Genomic DNA, 19,586 nt, shown 5'->3' with positions numbered 1-19,586 from the left:
TTGTGATAACTGTAAAGTAAGAGTATATTGTGATTAGTCTTAAATATGCTTTTAACAGAGGCAAGGGGTGGAATGTAGTGGGTTTACGTGGCAAGGTTTTGGTAGCAGGGGGCCATAGGGGTGGTTTCTGTGAGAAGGACCTAGAAGCTGCCCCATGTTTGGGAAGGGCCCCACTGCTGACCCGAGCCGAACCAATAAGCGATGTTGTTTTGTGCCTCTGTGAGAGCATATTTAAGACAGGGAAAAAAACACTGCACCACACAGCAGCTGGGAGAGTGAAGGGAGTGAGGAACGGCCTTGCAGGTGCCAAGGTCAGTGTAGAAGGAGGGGGAGAGGTGCTCCAGGCGCCGGAGCAGAAGTCCCCTGCGGCCTGTGGTGAGGACCATGGTGAAGCAGGATGTCCCCCTGCAGCCCATGGAGTACCACGGTGGAGCAGGGTTCCACGCTGCAGCCCGTGGAGGAGACCACGGTGGAGCAGGTGGCCCTGCACCGACGGAGGCTGCCGCCTGTGGAAGACCCCTGCCGGAGCAGATTCCGGGCCGGACCTGTAGCCCGTGGAGAGGAGCCCACGCAGGAGCAGGTGATCTGGCAGGAGCTGCTGCCCGTAGGGGAGCCAGGTTGGAGCAGTTTTCTCCTGAGGGATGGACCCCATGGTACGGACCCATATCTGGAGCAGTTCTGGATGAGCTGCTGCCTGTGGGAAGCCCACGCCGGATCAGTTCATCAAGGGCTGTATCCCATGGGTGGGACCCCACAGCACAGGGGACAAGAGTGACCGAGAAGGAGCAGCAGAGAAGAAGTGCTGTAGACTGACCATAACCCCCATTCCCCCGCGCCACTCGGGGGGAGGAGGTGGAAGAGGGTGGATGGGGGGAGAAGGTGCTTTTGGTTCCTTTCCTCTGTTTCTCACTTCTCTCGCTTGTTAGTAATAGGCAATAAATCTTACTGTCTCCTTATGCCGAGTCTGTTTTGCCCGTTACAATAATTACTGCATGATCTTCTCGTCCTTATCTCAACCTTTGAGGCCTTTTCATCATATTTTCTCCCCATTCCTCTTTGAGGAGGGGGAGTGAGAGAGCGGCTGAGGTGGCGCTCGGCTGCCCACTCGAGCGGAACCACGACAAGCAGCACCTCTCATGTTCCTCACAGCACTCCCAGAGCCGTCCCAAGAATCGCAGTTCTCAGGATATCTAGATCTCAAAGCAGAGTCCAGAAACTGCTGCATCTCTAGGCTGTGATGGCATCCAGATGTTCTCCATGCCTACACTTCTGCCACTTTGGTCATACCCTCCAAGAACCTCAGATATCATGGATTTCAAGCAACTTCCTTGTTTTCATGTATTTTTCTTCCCTGCAACAATGGCAATAAATTGTCGTTTTTACAGCAAGAGAGAGGCTGCTGTTGGTTACAAAGCCTGATGGAATTTAGGGCAATCAAGACAACACCACGTAATTTTTACTTTTTCCCTTTCGATTTTGGGGATGACTCAAACCCAGCAGATGATGGCTTTACAGCCCATTTCAACTTTCCCACTGATCAGACTCTTTTCTGCAGGAGACAGAGACCCTTTAGAAACCATCTAACCCATTGGCATAAATAGAGAACAAGCGCATGTCTTAGATATCTAAATTAGGCTTTACGTACTTAACAGATATTTAACTTAGGTTCTTTATTTATTATTGCCAGAGTCAAGGAAAGGAATCTGAGAACAAAAACTTCTCCAATTTATGCCATTGTACGTTCTGGTCCAAAGGAACCACTGTTCCTTCCCTTAAGTACCTTGACTCTCTCTCACATTTTAAAAGCATTATCAAAGTTATTTATTCAGCACCATTACATCTATAACACCATTAGGCATTTAGTAACATGAAACCATAGAACACGCTAAATTTGATTGATAGAGTAACTGATGCTTACCGGTCTTGCTCTGTTGATGCTGGTGTGCACTACTACTGCTGAGCTTACAACTTGGATTTGGATCACCAAGTGTCAGAAGGGCAGAATACCAAAACATTTCTATTAAGACAGGTTCAAGCCTACTGATCTGAATAATTCCAAGGAAACCCCACAGTACCCTAGAAGCAGCTCTGCTCCTTATTATCTGATAGAGAAGTGTCCTTCAGCAATTTATCTGCCTATTAAGACAACCCCTTCAGTCTTTTCTACACTATAACAAGACTAAGTCATTTGAATTCTATGGTTGCATTATAAAACAATCTAACTTGATTCGTCAAAAGAATTGTGAAGTGGCCTCACCATACTCTGCCTGCTTCTTGAGGGATACACGTACCTCTTCTTGCAAAGCATCATTGGGTTGTGCAAGCAGCTGAACAGCTGCTCTGCTTCCAGATGTCTTCCCAGGTAATGGTGTAATCCCTGGGAGAGAAGACAACCTCTCTGTGTAGTGCTGTTCAATAACAGAGCTCGCTTCAGAGCTGTTTTTATTCACAAGGCCTTCCTCTTTTACAGCTTCCCCTTCCTTTTCAGGAAAGTCTTCCTGATTATCTCCATCATCAACCACTGAAGAGTTGAAACTATTTTCACCTGCCACCATCAGGCCCCAGTCAGCATAATCCGTGCTCTCCTTCTGTTCGTGTTTGATGCTCACTTGGAAGGGGTCCTGCTCCAAGTCTTTATAGTCATCTATGTATTCAGGTATCTCCTCAAGGCTGAGATCTTTGCCAAGCAAAGACAGCTCCTTCAGGCTACTCACTTCCTCAGATGGCTCAATCTGGCGTCCCACAGAGTGGACCATGCTTGGGATCACCTGTCCAAATCCCAGCAGCGAGGCTGGCCTCTGAGAAGGCCTCAGCACAAAGATTAGATAGGACTTCACCGTTTCAATTTTTTTAGGTTCACAGTTCTCTTTGTGTTGGCAGTTCACAATGTAACAGCGCCGTTCAAACATCCAGGACAAGTCACAACCTGAGAGGTCACAGCAAGCTGTGATGCAGTCAGACACTGACGTAGCATGAGGAACTCGCATAATTTTAGCGGTCTCTAAGTTGGGAGATATTACTGCACCTGCGTATGTGGCTCCTTCTCTGCACTGCTCACAATAGGAACCTGAAACAATAAAACCAGTATGAGGTACAACACTACAACCAAACCATAATATTGTTTTTTATGTCCAAAAAGGGCTTATGACAGGAGACAAGATAGGTTGTACCCAGCTTAAACAAACTCATTTAACTAATGTCACCACTACTTTTCTTTTAGTATGTCCATTTGCAGTAGTATTTGTACTTAGGATTTTTCAGTGTAGGATCTCTATTTTATCACATGTTTCTTATTGGCTTGCTCCAAATACAAATGCCAACATAAAGAGACCAAAGTCATCTGTGAATACTTAAAAACAAAAACAGAGCAGGGAAAAGAAAAAAAAAAAAAAAAAGAGGTACTCTGATACTCCCCATAACACAGGGAAAAAAAATAAGTTTCAAAACAAAAACAAGAAGCAGTAACATCTCATTGTTCCATTTGAGTGAGAAGGAAGCTAAGATCTCCACTTGAGAAACATGTCATCTCACTCAAACTTCACAAAAGCTGTCTCATACCAATGTAAATGCTGGACTTAATAATACAAGATACAGGGGCAGGGAGGGGAATTGAATTCTCAAAGTTTTGCTGCTTTAACCATTCATGTGAAATCCCAAGAGCTTGTTCCAGCGCTGAGAATATTTATACCTTCACTGCAAAGGAAGGAATCTTTTAGTATAACATCCAAATTATTTTCATAGCATAGAGATTACAAGTACAAAATACTTAAATCAAGTATGAATTGACTTAATGTACATCTGAATCAATATTTAACATTTTTCCATGTACTATGACTGCTGTTCAAAATTCCTCTCCAAAATGCAACCTTAATCTGGTCATGCTTCAACAAAAATGTTTAGTAAAATCAGCACATTCTTCTTAACATGGTTTTCAACCAAGCTTGCTATCTCAGCCAGTGAAAGCAAGATGCCACTGCTGTGGAGCTAATACAGCAATGGTAAACCAACTTTGATTTGCCTACCTTGCATGTCATTAACAAAGCTGTCAGTGGAGTACTGGTGGCAGAAAGCTCATTTATAGCATATTACAGCATAGGGCAGATAAAAAGAAGACAGTTTAATGGATTACATCTCTTCGGAGATTCAGCAAATCTCCTACACATGCAAGCATACCCAACAACCACACCACAGCTAACCCACTCCTGGGCTGAACTGCGGTTCACAACACACTGCCTGTGTCCAGCTACTGGACTACCTGGGGAGCATCGCACTGCCTGGGATGAACGTGCAGCTTGCATGACAGATTAAGTGCAGTGTGAGACATTCACAGCACCCCAGACTATTCCCAACTGACCCATCGCCCTAAAGGACAAGCTGACAGGACAGCCTGCCATTCAACCACTGACTTCTCTCCACTCCACTCAAACAACATAGCAGAAAATATAGAGCGGGCAAGATTTTATGATGGTTTTGCAGAGCTGGCTATTTGGGATGAGGAAAAGCAATTTTTTTTTTTAATTTTTATTATTATTTTTTTTTTAATGTTTTGTTTTTAAATTCACTTGCTTGCAATTAGGTATAGCTGAATAGGAAGCTGACAAAAAGGATAAACAGCTTCAAGTACTGTTTTTCTGACTCTAGCTACTCCTTCATGGAGCTGGGAGGCTGACTAGTCTTCCACTTTTCAGATTCAGTGAGAAATCTGCTCAAGCAAACAGGAACTTATAATAACCTAGCCTAACAACCCAGACATGAAGCACCTTTACCTGCACCCAGAAGATGCATGATTTGTGCACTTTTTCTTACACGTGCCATAAAGTTATTTCTTCCACATTTCCTTTCACCTCCAAGAACACAAAACCCTAGCAAAGACCATGAGCTGCCAGCACAAATTGTTCCTTTAAGTTGACGGGGCACCCAGAGGAGCTCTGGGTTAAAATGCTGGAGCACCTCCCAGCATGTTGAGGTGCCTCTGTAGTGCCTGTGCACTAATGCATACGGTATGGGGAATAAACAAGAGGAATACAGAGATCTGCACACAGGGCTATGATCTTACTGGGATCACAGAGATGTGGGGGGACAGCTGCTGCAGCTAGAATATTGCAATGGAGGCTCTTTAGGAAGGACAGTCTAGGAAAACAAGGAGGGGGTGTTGCCCTTAACGTAAGTGAGCAGCTGCAGTGTGCAGAGCTCTGCCTGGGGACGGATGAGGAGCTGACAGAGCTTGTGGGTTAGCATTAAACAGAGGACTGGGAAAAGTGACCTCACAGCAGTATGGCTGCTACATACCACCTGACCAGGCAGAAATCCTCTGGGTACTGTTTTAATCTCTTCCCTTCTTTACCTCATCATTGAAGGAGAAAGTGACTAACCAATTAAAAAAATTTGAAAGTATAATTATTTTTTTGTTCAGAAAAGACTGACCAGAAATTCTTAGAGACAAGACTCACCAACTGGAATAATCCAAACTCTAGCCTTGGGCCAGACTTACAGCCTGATGTCAAGCAAAGCTTCAAATCTCATTCTGCCACTTTCAGATTGACATACCAGCTGTGATATTGCAGTCAGCCTCCCACAAAATTTATGGTGTTTCATTATCTGCAGAGAGAAACATGTCCACAATGCTCCTAAGACAACGCATGACTTTGAACCTAAATCTCCCAGCCAAGTGTCCTAGACACAAACCTTAGCCATCCCCTTCTCATAAACAACATGTCAGATGGCCTGTTTCATCCTGATGAGAAATGGAACAAACTTCATGATAGATGATTTCTATACAATGGGAAAATTATTTCCCAGCCAGCTCTAAATTAAATCTAACTGTAATCCTGTACTGTAATATGAAAGTAATCAGTTTCACCTCTTGCTTCACCTAGAGCTATACCTAACTGAGATAAATTCCAGCAGTAACTGGGCAAAAGTGGGCAAATAAAGGGAGGCTAGATCAGCCTGACACTAGGTGCGTCTATTAATTGTGTTCAGATGGGAAGTACAAGATCTACTTCTACTGAACTTCATCTTAACTGTAATTTCATATTCCCCTTTCTCTCACCCCCAATCTCCAGACTGCAAAGGGCTCAAGTAAAATGTAGCTTGCCCTTTCTTATTTACAGAGTATTTTCTGAAAGCGACACGTGAAATGTCACATAGTGACATTTGTGTCTGCTAAAACACTCCCATAACAGATAACAAGGGAATATTTTTTTCCTTCTGTCAGATGGACTCAGAAATTAAAGCACTCATCTACTCTGAACAGTCCTTGCCAAAAAAGCATATTATTTCTGAAGCATGCATTCAGGTTACCAACAAAAATAATGCTTCCCTTCTTTATGAGCCCTGAAAGCCCTCTGGTGCCCAGCCTACAAGTTCTGTAAGCATTACATGCCTGCAGTAGGACAGTGCCAACATGTCCACAGACCTAGTTAAGCGAGCTGGTTAGCTTGCCTGCCCCTCAAAAAAAAAAAAAACATAAAAAAAGCAGCAAACCAAACTAAGAACTAGTCACACTATGGAATATAGCTTCATTTTAAAGGAATTCCTTCCTTTAGTGAAGAAACACTAACATCCTTCTTCAAGCTGCACACCACCACTCTCATCTGCTTACACGAGCCCTCTCATTCAAGAGCCCTGAAGGGCCCTGAAGGAGCGCAGCTGGACCTCTACCACAGCAGGCAGGACACCATCCTGCTTGGCTGGGCAAGGGGACTACTTGCAAAATCTAATGGAGGCTCTCTGCTCTCTCTGGCAGGTTCACAGAAAAACCTAACACTTTGCCCTGGTTTCAGCTGGCTTCATTTTCTCCACAGTGGCTGGTGCGTGCCATCTTTTGGATTTAGGAGAAAAATACTGTTGATAACGCACCGATGGTTTTGTTGTTGCAGAGGTATTTAGTGGTACTCTGTGGCACTTAGCTGCCTGCTGGGGTTAAACCACAGCCAAGAGGCACGGTGCACTAACACCTGTATGACACTAATACCTACTGCCACAGTCAGCTTAAGCCTCCCAAGAAGCATTAGTCAAGGTCACCGGTACATATCTGGGTTCACTAGGTGATCTGCCTACTGTTTTAGTTTTGTTTTTCATCAAAACCAATTGAACGCTAGCCAAAACCCATCACACACAAAATAAACAAATAAATGGCATCTAAGTAAGAGAGCCCCCTGCTCATGCAGGGACACCTAGAGCAGATTGCCCGGGACCGTGTTCAGATGGCTCCTGAAGATCTCCAAGGAGGGAGACTCCACTATCTCTCTGGGCAACCTGAGCCACCACCCGTACAATGTTTCCTGATACTCAGACAGAGCCTCCCGTGTTCCAGGTTGTACCAATTGCCTCTTGTCCTGGCACTGGGCACCACTAAGAACCTGGTTCTGTCCTTTTTGTACCCTCCTTTCAGATATTTGCACTGATAAGATACCCCTGAGACTCCTCTTCTCTAGGCTGAACAGTCCCAGCTCTCTCAGCCTTTCCATGTAGGAGAGATGCTCCACCTTCACCATCTTTGTGGCCGTTCATTGGGCTTCCTCCAGTATTTCCACATCTTTTGTACTGAGTAGACCACATTAACTCCTTTTGACAAACCAAAGCGTTTATTATTCAGTATCTTTCTGAAGATATTCACTAATAAGCCTGTTTCTCTGTTCCTTCTCAAGGATGCAATGTTAAACCTCACTTCTATTAAATCTGCCTTCTTGTTATCTGAGTTAAAACGAGTGGTAAAAAAATACTTGGTATAAAAAAATGGAACAGATGGAGGTCTTAAAAGATTCCTCTTTTCTTCCTGCATTTCTCCTTCCACCTGCTCCCCTTATTTATTTTAGGGGAAAGAAAAAGTAGTCTTCAGAGGCACAAGCTCATTTGCAGAGAAAAACTGCGGAACAAACATCTAGTAGCTTCTTAAACCTGAGACAATTCACATTTCAAATTGCACACAGGAAAAAGTCCTTTTGATATAACAGAGGTGAGCATCTACTCACAAATTTCAGCAAACATATCCTGGAAATCAGTGAGTACCTTAAAGTTCAGAGTTGATCTTAATTGGATGGAAAATGCCAGCAAAATATTGAGATGTAAATAAATAAATGGAGGGATGATACTACAATGTTTAGCCTTTAAACACTGTGTGCTTGTACCTGATACAGGGAAAAGCTTAGAATACAGCCAGCAGTCTGAGTGTAATGGTCTTGGTCTCAGATTAATCAAGAGAAGGCAGCAAAATTGCAACTAAAGAATGACAACAATACTTTCCATGTGCACAAGGAGGATATGCTAACAATTAACATCATCAAAAGCCTAAAAGTGTGACATCCTTAACAGCCAAAATTCAGCATTTACTGCACATTACTACCTTCTACTGAAGGTTGTGTGTGGGGTGGGATTTTTGTTGTTGGGTTGGTGAGGTTTTTTGGTTGTGTTTTGTGTTTTTTTTTTTTCCCCCCTTTTCCCCTCCTCCTCAAGATACTGGCAAGGACACTACAGCAGATACTCAGCATCTCATAGGAGAATTATTTTAAATTTTTTTATTATTATTTACAAAGGGTACACTTACTGTTTAGTAAAAACAAACAAACAAAAAAAACCCACTCTGTTCTATGTTCTGCTAAAAAAACTTGGCAGGGTAAGATCCTCAGGGCAATCCTAATGACTGCTCCAAAACAGCTACCAGCATACCTGTAGTTAATGTCTATCCCCCATTTCCAAATTCAACAATCAATTTAAGCTTAAACACAGAGGCAAGGCTCTCCCTCATTAAGAAGCCAATTCTTTTTATATTACAGGATGGGTAAGACAAATAACTGAATACTATTTTCTTTATTCTGGCTAATTAAGAAAATACTTTAATTAATGAAATACTGCTTTGTGGCCCTCCTCTGGACTTGTTTTAAGAGGTCCATGTCCTTCTTGTGCTGGGGGCCCCAGAGCTGAGCACAGTACTCCACGTGGGGTCTCAGGAGAGCAGAGAAGAGGGGAAGAAGCACCTCCCTTTACATGCTAGATACACTTCTTTTGATGCAGCCCAGGATATGGTTGGTTTTCCAGGCTGGAAGTGCACATTGCCAGCTCACGTTGAGCTTCTCATCAGCCCGCACCCCCAGGTCCTTCTCCTCAGGGCTGCTCTCAAACCACTCATCGCTCAGCCTCTATTCACATTTGGGATTACACCAACCCACGTGCAGGACACTTGGCCCTGCTGAACTTTGTGAGATTCACTTGGGCCCACCTGTCAAGCCTGTCAGTATCCCTCATTATGGCCTCCCTCCCCTCCAGCGTGTCAACTACACAACTCAGCCTGGTGTTGTCCACGAACTTGCTGAGGGTGCACTGTCCATGTCACTGACAAAGATGTTATGCAATATTGGTCCCAATACAAACCCCAGTGGGACACCACTCATCACTGGGCTTCACCTAGAAATCGCATCAATCATTCTTCATCTGATTATGGAAATAAATTCTGTATTTCTGTGGCTGAAGCAGAAACCTACATGACTTTCTTGTGGTCTTTAAAAGGAAATACATGTCTGAAGATGGAATGAAGAGGTGGAAAACGTGAGCAAATCCATTTCTGCTTCTCACATGTCAACCATCCTATGATACTTCAGAGCAAAAAAGGCAGCTTAGACCACAAACAATTCATCACTGCTAAACTTCTGTCCTGCAAGAGAAAGAGAAGGAAAACTCCTGCAACTCTTCCTCTATTCCCTCTTGCCACACACATCTGAAACAGCCACACTGAAATTGTCTCCAAACAGTCACTCAAAAAAAATGCATTGCTCCTTTGCAACTGGCTGCCAGTTATGAAGCTGTACCTTATGAGAACTCACTGAGGAGCCACAAGATTTCCCAGCTCTTGTCTTATTCATATTTCATTCACTCCAGCGTTCACACTCCAGGAGCATTTGCTTCACTCATTCTGCATGACTCAGATACACAAGAAGCAAACTCCTACCTGTTATTGCCCATAGTAACAGGCAGAGAACACCAAGTCCAAATGCCATGCTGCACCCAGAGGGCAGTGACAACTGCTTTTCCAACCAGCTGCGTGGAAATTATAGGACTTGATGTCGGTTTCCTCTAATATTGTTTAATACCCTGCTGTGGCCGTGAAGCACTGCAACAGACAGCACAGGAAGAAACAGGTCAGATGTGAGCATCAATTAGAACGTCACAGTAAAAGCAAACAGACAGGTTAAACACAGGCTTCATTATTACTTCCTGACTGAGGACACAGTAGATTAGGCAAGGCGAAGATGCAGAACAAATTACCTACCTGGAAGTCTCATTCTCTAGAGATACAGAAATGTTCAAGATATATTGGTACTTGGTCTCCTGGACTTCCTAACTAACTAAGCAATCATGGACATTATCAACCACACTAAAAATCCTAAAAGTGTTAAATCAATTCTCAAGGCAGCAAGCAAGCCATTCCCTCCCAGCTACCAAGGTAATACAAGCAGACACTTCTCCAGAGTCTCTAAGCTGACATCGCCTACCAGGATACTAGGTTCTCCAAATAAGATGGCCAAAGCAAAAAATAGATCTACAAAGGAATAAGTAATTCAAATCCACATTATTCATCCAAGGGCAAAAAAATGTTAGTTTAGCCAAACTTACAACAACTCCTATACAAACAATCCTAAGCAGATCCAAAAAACAACTTTGTAAAGGAAAACATGAGCAGCGTGTATATTAGAGAATAGTCCTTCTCAAAGCAGAGCATTCCAGTCAACTCCCTTTGATGTTCATTAAGGGACCTGGTAAAGGCAGTGACATTCAAATCTCAGATACCTACATGACAGAAATGCTGCTAACTGGCTGCTTTTGGCAGGTGCCTTAAAACACGTAGTTTTATATTTTTAGTTTAAAACCATTCCTGCCTTGTCCTGTCATTATCTGCCCAAGTAAAAATTTGAAAAGTTGTTCTCTATGTTTTTATAAGCCCTGTTTAAGTACTGAAAAGCTGCAATAAGGTCCCCCCAAAGCCTTCTCTTCTCCAGGCTGAACAGCCCCAGCTCCCTCAGCCTTTCTTCATGGGAGAGGTGCTCCAGCCCTCTGAGCATCTTTGTGGCTCCCCTCTGGACCTGCTCTAACAGCCCCACAGCCTTCTTGTGCTGGGGGCCCCAGACCTGGATGCAGTACTCCAGGTGGGGCTTCACAAGGGCAGAGTAGAGGGGGACAATCACCTCCCTTGGCCTGCTGGCCATGCTGCTTTTCATGCTGTGTGCCTGGAAATGCTTTCCAAGTTTAGCTGCCCTGCCACCTTCCCAGGGGGCCCAGGTGAGGCTGACAAGCCTGAGGTTCCCCAGGTTCTCCCTCCTTGCCCTTTCTGAAGACAGGAGTGACAGCTGCTTTCCTCTAGCCCTTGGAAACTTCTCTCAATCCCCATGATCAAAGATTTGCAATTTGCAGAAGAGCTTATTCCTGAAACTTGAGGTGTCTGAGGTAGTAGGTAGTTGCTGTAACCTTCGCTTAGTCCCAGAAGCAGCCAATTGGACCAGATGGTTAAGACACATTTTTCAGTCCTTGAGCCTACAGAAAAATGCACCAGGCTTGGAAACAGAACATCACAAGGGAAAATTTAACACTGATCAGATGGCAGAAAAATTTTGCTTATTTTACAACCTCTTTTCCTAAGTAAGGTGAACTTTGCTGCCACTAAAAGGAGACAAGTAGTGATTTCCATATCCTGGAAGGGGAGACTGAGTCATCCACGTAACTTCCAGCAACACTAGGAAAAACCATGAACTCCAGGTGGGAATGCCAGCCCAAGGCACAGGTTATATCACTTCTCCGAAGCAGCAAGTGTGCTACCCCTGTACCCTTAGCTAAAAGGGATTCAAACAAAGGGGAAGAGCTTTGCTTTATGAACACTGCTCTGCGTGTTCTGTATGTCCTCTGCTACCTGGTTCACACACACGCAAAAACATATTTGTAGGAGCTGAAATACTAGATACCTTTTTCTAATGCAAATGCAATGCAACATCACTTGCCTTGGTTCAGAAACATAAGTACTTGTAAAAAAACAAACATATATATAAATAAATATACATACGGTTTGTATTAATAAAAGTTACCAAAGCAGCAAAATGCCAGGCTTTGGACTGCACACCTTATCCCTAGTGTTCACAGCATGAGGATACTCTGCATGCACAGAGGCACTGTCTTCCCATGCTGCTCTGTGGCAACACAGCCATTTGTGTTTAATTCCTACATGATGGAGGAGCTTCCACTCACTGCAAAACCAGCTTATGTTTCCCAGTATTATGATCACGCTCAAACACAACACACACAGAGTCGTAATTCAGTGCATAGCTTCTGACCCACAGAGAGAACGCAACCACCAGAAACCAAATGCTTTCTTCAACAGTTCAGACAGTAAACACTCAGAATTTCAAGAGCTTGGATGTATACATGTAATGCTCCTCTTACCTTCCTCATCATACTATACTGTTCGCACACGCTTCAGCACACAAATGAGACATTAAAATCACATAGAAGGCCAGTCATGAGATTCCAACAGTTAAAAATCAGTAAGGCCATGAGATGGATTCTCCAGCTGAATCTGTCCTTCACTCATGTAACAGAGACTTACTTCTGTTTTGCTACAAGCAGACAGATAACGCTGCTGTTACTAACTTTGGATTTTCTTGGCACTCAAAGATACAAAACTGATGTACACTTTTAGCTGGATGAAGGATGGCAGCCTTGAGCCCACAGACAGGTAAAAATAACTGTATGCATATACAGATACACACACGCATTATATATATACACACATATATATATTGCCTTACTCTGAGCATTTGGCTCCGTTCTAGCCAACAGAAAGGCTATTCTCAACTGATCCCTCAAGACAAGTTTTGACTTTATGATGTTTTAAACACCTGCAGTTGCTGATCAGGACCATGATGTCATTTGTTAGATAACACATGAAGCACAACAACTTTCTAAGGGAAAAGAACTGCCCATTCCCCTAGGGGATGTTCCTCCTCCACCCCAAATCTCACTGTGCATTTTGTTTTACCTGGATTTTAATGCAGATTCAGCTCACTTGCTCAGAGAGAAAAGGGTCAGCCAAGCAGAACTACCCTGCCACCTTTTACACGTTAATTAGTCCACGGCTATAACAGTAAGAGCACAGACAGACTAAATTACCTGTATTTGGAAACACATCAAACCCTAGTGCTGCAGAACGGTGTAAGGCAGTACACTGCTGTCCTACTAGCTAAGGAAATCACAGATAGGAACCAGTGGTGCCTTTGAATAGCCAGTGAGCAATGCTAGCCAGTTGATGCCTCCAAGAGAGCAAGGGCTGTAAGAACACTGGGCACAGTGACACTAATGGTGGTGGGAAAGGCAAGCAGGGGCTTCTCACCTCCTTGCCCTTCTGGTCAATAGCACAGCTGGGCCACAGGCCAAAAGAAATGCTGAAACACTATCTGAAATCTTAAGCTGCAGTTAAAGCAAAAAATATATATATTTTTGATGGACAGCATCTCTTTTATAAATCAGGATGGCAGAGTAAATGAACAGGTTACCACTTGGTCTGACCTGCACCTAACAGAAGTGTCTTTATATACTATGTTTAACGGGAACATTAACATATATAAGACAATTCTTTAGGAAACCTAACTGGTATTAATTCTTCAGTGGGTGTTATTTCATCAGTTACCCTACCCGCATTAATACCTAAGTCAGTTAAGTAATAGATGAGTATTACTATTGTATTAATACTGCAGAAGGGCGAAAAAGAAAATTTCATGACATTAGCATTTGTCCCTAGCATCACAGAAAAAAACAAACAAACAAAAAAAAAACATTCAGGATACTTGCAGACAGCAGGAATTCTAGTATTAGAGCTACTACTAGAATGCACGTCAACAAAGCAGGCACATCTAAATAAAGGGGACGATATTCAAGTTTTTCAAGAGATGTGGAAGGTACAACAGAATCATTACTACTTATTACCTGTGTGCAAAATCACTTTCTTCTCACACAACTTTCTCACACTATGTACCTGTACTTGAAAACACAGAACCATGACCACCACTGGGATATAGCTGCAATTGTCAACATCTCTGCTTTATTCAGAGCTGCTCCCATAGGTGTCTTATTGGAGGCTGACACCTAGATGGATATTATGGCCCAACTCTAAATCAATTCTCTGGGTCAAGTTTAAGACACAAACAGCAAGGTAATAGTGATAAAACAACTAAATGAAGAGCTGAAAATACCCTGCCATGTTACACTGGTGGACTATGTGATCCATTACTTCCCCTGATACCCACAGCTCTGTCAACTGTTAAAGAATACCAACCTCACAAATAACAACAGAAGGCAGTGCTCTGTAAGAAACAATTTTATTCTAATAGATTTATGCAGCCTTTATTACAATTGCAGTGGAGACAGCAAACAGTGGAATTCCTAAAGATGAGATGCTTAGCAGTGTTACATAGTGTCAAGTATTACATACATGGAAGAAAACAAAACAAAACAAACAAAAAAAAACAACCAAAAACAATAAATGATGGAACTGCTCTGAAGAGAAACTTAAGTGCTATTGTTAGTATCAGGATTTATAGCATATTATGGCATAACAACAAATGGAAGAAGTCTGAATCCTTCAGGATTGCTAATGTGCAATTTATATTACAGATGTTTGTAAAGCCTTGAAGTCGGACAGACCAACAGGAAAGGGGCACCAACAAATCAAAAGCTCCTGTCAACAGAGGCTAGAAGCACAGATGGACAACACTAGACACCTCAGAACCCTGCGCTCCCCACTGGCAGGACAGGGAAATATCTATTCTCCAAATAAAAACACTAGAGTGAGGAAAACTAATGGATAATTCCTCCAAAACAATATACTTTGGATTTCATACATATTTAGTTCTCACCAGAACAGGGCCTTCTTTATCAGTTTTCTTTCTTATCGTCAAGTATGTACTCTGAAGAGAAAATGGAATGAGTCCTTGTCCTGTTTTCAGTACCACAACAGCCCTGGAAAGGGAAAACCTGAAGGAACATGAAGGAAGATGGTATCTTGTTCCATACGCTGCCCTGGGGCAAGACAAAGCATCCTTAAATCCTCCTTGGGATTTCTGTCTAACCTGTTCCTGAGGCTCCCCTGAAAGGTATTTCAGAATTTCTTTAAGTATGTTCTTCCATTGCTTACCTATTTTTACAGCAGGAAAAGAGACCACAAAACAACCATCTCACTGCTGTACATAACACCACTTCTGAATTTTGAAAAAAGTGAGAGAAACTTGGCAGACTGCCTAGAAGGAGGAGACATACACAGGCAGAAAAGGTGCTACGAATCTTTTTCAAGCTTGCAGAACTTTAAGTTGTTGCTGTCTGACAGCTGATTGAAGGCCGGGGTGATGACACTGTGTGGTCTCAGTCCAATTCCTAGTGGAAGTATATCTTCTGCTTTTTTGTCGTAAAGAAACTTAACTGCACCAAAGGGTCCAACTCGATGCAGACACATCCTTTTGCGGCAGAAGTAACATTTCAGGCAAGGGTTAATAATACCAGGGAAATGTGAGCAAACTCTAAGAGTTAAAAGAAAGATTCTCATTCAGATAGTTCTTCTGTTCTGTGTGCTTATATGATCAGTTGCTCTACCTAAAACTATTTTGCACCTGTTCAAGGTCAAAAATGATTGTATTAGTCATCTATTAAAACCAGAACAAAAGATTAGCTAAAGCATCAAGTTGAAGCTAACAGTATTTTTCCTACTCAGACTACCAGCCCTCAAATATAAATAAAAAGGAGCTATTTGTTGGTTCAGATCATCACTGTTGTACCACAGTTCTTAGGATTTTCATAAATTTTAAGTGCCTGAACTATAGCAATTGTTGAAAAAATTCAACCTACAAACAACCTACAACCTGCAAATTCAACCTTGCTAACTCTCATTGCTGCAGAGAAAGTTTTACAATTTGAAAATAAAGTCTTTAATGTTAAATTGTGACTCTTATAAATCTTAGTGCTTTTTTTTTTCCTTTTCTTTTTTTAAAGAAAAACTTCATGGGACAAAGTCATGGTCCCACCTAAATCAGTGTCAGAATTTAGGAGTTTTCACTTATGATACGTGAACCATTGCAGGTATTATGTAGCAGAATTATTATCTAAGACTTAAAAATCAATTCTTCTTGTAACGTGACCTCTACCTAGCTAGTATCCTTAAAGCCAGTGGTTGCAAATCTGGAGGACCTGAGTTTGTAAATACACTGCATGAGACACTGATCTCAGAAGTGCTGAGCACAGAGAACATCAATGGTGACCAAATGAAACTGCAAACAAACAAACCAAAAAGCTCACATATTGTGGCTTGGGTAAAACAGTATACAACCAGAAAAGCCAAGATATTGAAGGTGAAGTATATAAACACTCTCTCCAATTGTGTCCTCCTCTTTTACTGCTTTCAAAAAAGACTTATTACAGTGGGATGCTGTACATCCACTTCTAGGTTTGAAAGCTTGTACATGTATGTCAATATGAGAGCAAAGGAGCAAATAGTTTGTTTTCTTAGACAAGAAAAGAAGGGAAAAAAAGTTTTTGCTCACATGGCCATGCTAAGTTGTACACCCATTGTTAGCTTTCATCTTAAAAACAAAGAAGCGAAAAAAAACACACACAAAAACCCAATCCTAGAGCCATTGAGCAGATTTCAATTTAAGAACAGATTACCGGCAGGTAATTAGCTTCCTACCACTTCTGTAAAAGCAGCCAAGCCACAAGAGGCAGAACTACTATTTGAACTTCTACATGCCAGCCACCCCAAAATATGCCATCCAGTATCAATAATTGAAAATGGCACTCCTGTGACACCATCAATGCACTGTATAGAAAAGGGGGGGGGGGGGGGGGGGGGGGGGGGGGGGGGGGGGGGGGGGGTGTTCATCCAAAAATGTAGAGGAATATGCAAAGATAATTGGGGAGAAAAAAAAAAAAAAAAAAAAACAAACCACTAAACTTGTTAGATTTCAGTTTAAAAGCCAATTGACCTCGACACAAATTCACAGAAAGCTTCTTTAACCGTGCTGTTTAGAAAACGACTTGCTTGTTATAAACTGATAAAGCAAGCACGCGTGTGCACACACCACCACCACCCCTACTGAGAGGACAATCTCTGCAGCCCCACTTTAGATGACTGAGCATATTTTCTTTTGAATCAGTCTATATTTAACCAGTGAAACACCTTATAACATGCAGAAGAGTTAACAAATTGTATAGAGAACAGATTTCCTCTCTTTTTCCCAGGAAAAGGTATTAGGACTAAACAATCACTAAAACATCTCTTCAACAAAGTTAATTAGTTGAAAATTGAACATTGAGTTAACCACATTCACGCTACCTCCAGCTGGACTGACTAAATTCACATCTGCTCATTGTGAAGTCATATCATCCTGAAATATACTCAAGTTAGACACTGATATTGGTCAGAAGGAGATATTTATATGGAAAAATTGTATCTACAGTTATATTAGATTATAAATTTGTACAGAAAGACAGTTTGTGACAGAAATTGAAAGCTAACTGCTTGATAATAGGAAGAATTTCTCCCCAGGGGTACAATATCCATTACTATGGCTCTGTATTTCCTCTGCAGCACTGAAATTAGAGACTGTTGGATGTACAGCACTTGATCACAGACCTGCCTCTAATTGCTGAATCCTACTACAGATACACATTTAGCAACATTACCAAAACTAATAAACAACGTTGCTTTTCTTTAAAATACGTGTAATAGAAGTCCATATTACAAATATGTGAAGAAGCCCATGCAATTATTCAACTGGAAAGGTTCTCCATCTGAAACACACAGTGTGTGTGCATGTGCAAAGGAACAGGAGCCAATTCTATCTGAACCATTCCTCATGGCCATTGCACTAGCAGGTTCAGAAACCTGCACATGGGAACTCCCCCAGCTCTACACCACTGAAATTAGTGTTTATGAAGTGCACTTTCATCCCTCCATCACAATACTCCCTGTAGGTGGAGAAAGATTAGCCTGGGCAGGCATCCCCAGAGCAGTCTCTTCCACAGGCCATGACAATAACTCCTGTGAGCCTCAACAGTGTAAAATTCAGGCCACGTTGCCTCTTCCATTGCACAGTGCTTTAGGGAAAAACACCTGCCTATGCATCTTGCACACACATACCTGCACCACTCAGACACACAGTTTGATGTGCAACATGCTGAACAGCTCAACCCCCACCCCACCTCAGTTACCAAAACGAATAGGGACAGGATCACCTATTAACTTTGTACTGTACCAGCTTTTTAAGGATGTAGATTTGGCTTACGACAATAATAGCTGCAATAATAATAAGTGAAATAATAGCTGCAATAGTAAACCCTGCAGAACACGAGTGGGTAATTAAACAAAGCAAGCACGTATTACAATTGTGTGGCTGAGGATCAGGCTCCTGCTATAAAACACTGTACGGACAAAGGCATACAGAACCTGACCTGAAGAGTTTAAAAGCCAGTATCCTTTATCAATGCCAATATCTTGTCACATAGTCAGTATGAGGCACACGGGAGTACTCCTACAGCACAAACAGATTAGGGAGGACCACAGTGGCAATCAACATGTGTTTCATTTTTATCCCTCACCTATCTGACTAGTTCATTGGTTATCTGTTTAAATGACACACTCCTGAAGGGGGCCAGGGGAATGACTGTGTTATTTTCTGCATTTGTAAACAAATCACAACATAGATAGCTCCCAAAATTACTGTAACAATTGTGACAGCATTTTCTTCTGTTTAAGCTCTGCTCTACCGCTCCCAACGCACTGACAATGCATTTCACATACTAAACACTAGCACCACATTCACCAGCCACACGTAAATACGCGTTTAGGCTGCAACACCCACATTGACAGAAAATGGGGTAACAACGTGGCACGAATAACATCCTTACATCCTTCAGATATACAAAATATCCAAATAAACACGCAGAGGACAACATAAAGGTATGATTTCTGAGCTCAGACAGCACTACACACACATGTATATAAATACACATAGCATGTCTGGAAATGAAATATGCACATACGCATCCCTCTCATGCAGCCCACGGCTGTTTCTCCTCGCACTGCCGGCCTAACAGGTTGCACACACACAGGACACGCACACAGGGCAGGCACGCACACGCACACACACACGCACACACACACACGCTTTTTGCCTCGGCTGCTGGCGGCGGCAGGGCGAGGCACGGCCGCGTTACCTCTCGCGCTGCCCCGCTGCGGCTGCGGCTCCGGCAGGGCGGTCGCCCACCGCAGCGCCCGCTCCCGAGCTGCCGAGGGCCCTTCACGCCGGCCGCCTCTCGCCGCTCGGAGGCCGCAGCCCCGACCGCGGCCCCGTCCCTGCCGCGGGTGCGCGGACCCGCGGCTGGAGGCGGCGCCGACGAGCCGGGGCGGTGCGGTGCCGGCGGTGCGGTGCGGTGCTGCGCTGCCCGACCCCGCCTCGCACAGCCCGGCTCTCCGCGCAGGGTGGCCGCGCAGAGCCCTCCCCGCGCCATCCCGACTGCCGAGCTGGGAGGAACCTCACCTGCGGGCGGCGGGGGATGCG

The 19,586-nt window shown here is 43.2% G+C and overlaps 1 protein-coding gene across 4 annotated transcripts in view; it reads right to left on the bottom strand.

The window, feature by feature from the left end:
- Positions 1-19,375, bottom strand: part of KIAA0319 (KIAA0319 ortholog) — a 54,393-nt gene extending 35,018 nt beyond the window's left edge. For 2 of the 4 annotated variants that reach the window (XM_032180918.1, XM_032180919.1), the window contains exons 1-3: positions 19,243-19,375; positions 9,947-10,108; positions 2,292-3,067 (exon numbers count right to left, since the gene is read on the bottom strand). In XM_032180918.1, coding sequence (XP_032036809.1) covers positions 2,292-3,067; positions 9,947-9,995 — 825 coding nt within the window. In that variant the 5' untranslated portion in view covers positions 9,996-10,108; positions 19,243-19,375. Of the gene's footprint in view, positions 1-2,291; positions 3,068-5,450; positions 5,512-9,482; positions 9,653-9,946; positions 10,109-19,242 lie in introns of those variants that run through there. The other 2 variants (XM_032180920.1, XM_032180921.1) reach the window with 2 other exon arrangements.
- Between the last annotated feature and the right edge of the window lie 211 nt (positions 19,376-19,586).

This window comes from Aythya fuligula, chromosome 2 (assembly GCF_009819795.1).
Source record: "Aythya fuligula isolate bAytFul2 chromosome 2, bAytFul2.pri, whole genome shotgun sequence".
In the NCBI taxonomy this organism is placed as follows: Eukaryota; Metazoa; Chordata; class Aves; order Anseriformes; family Anatidae; genus Aythya; species Aythya fuligula.
This window is presented reverse-complemented; position numbering and strand designations above follow the sequence as displayed.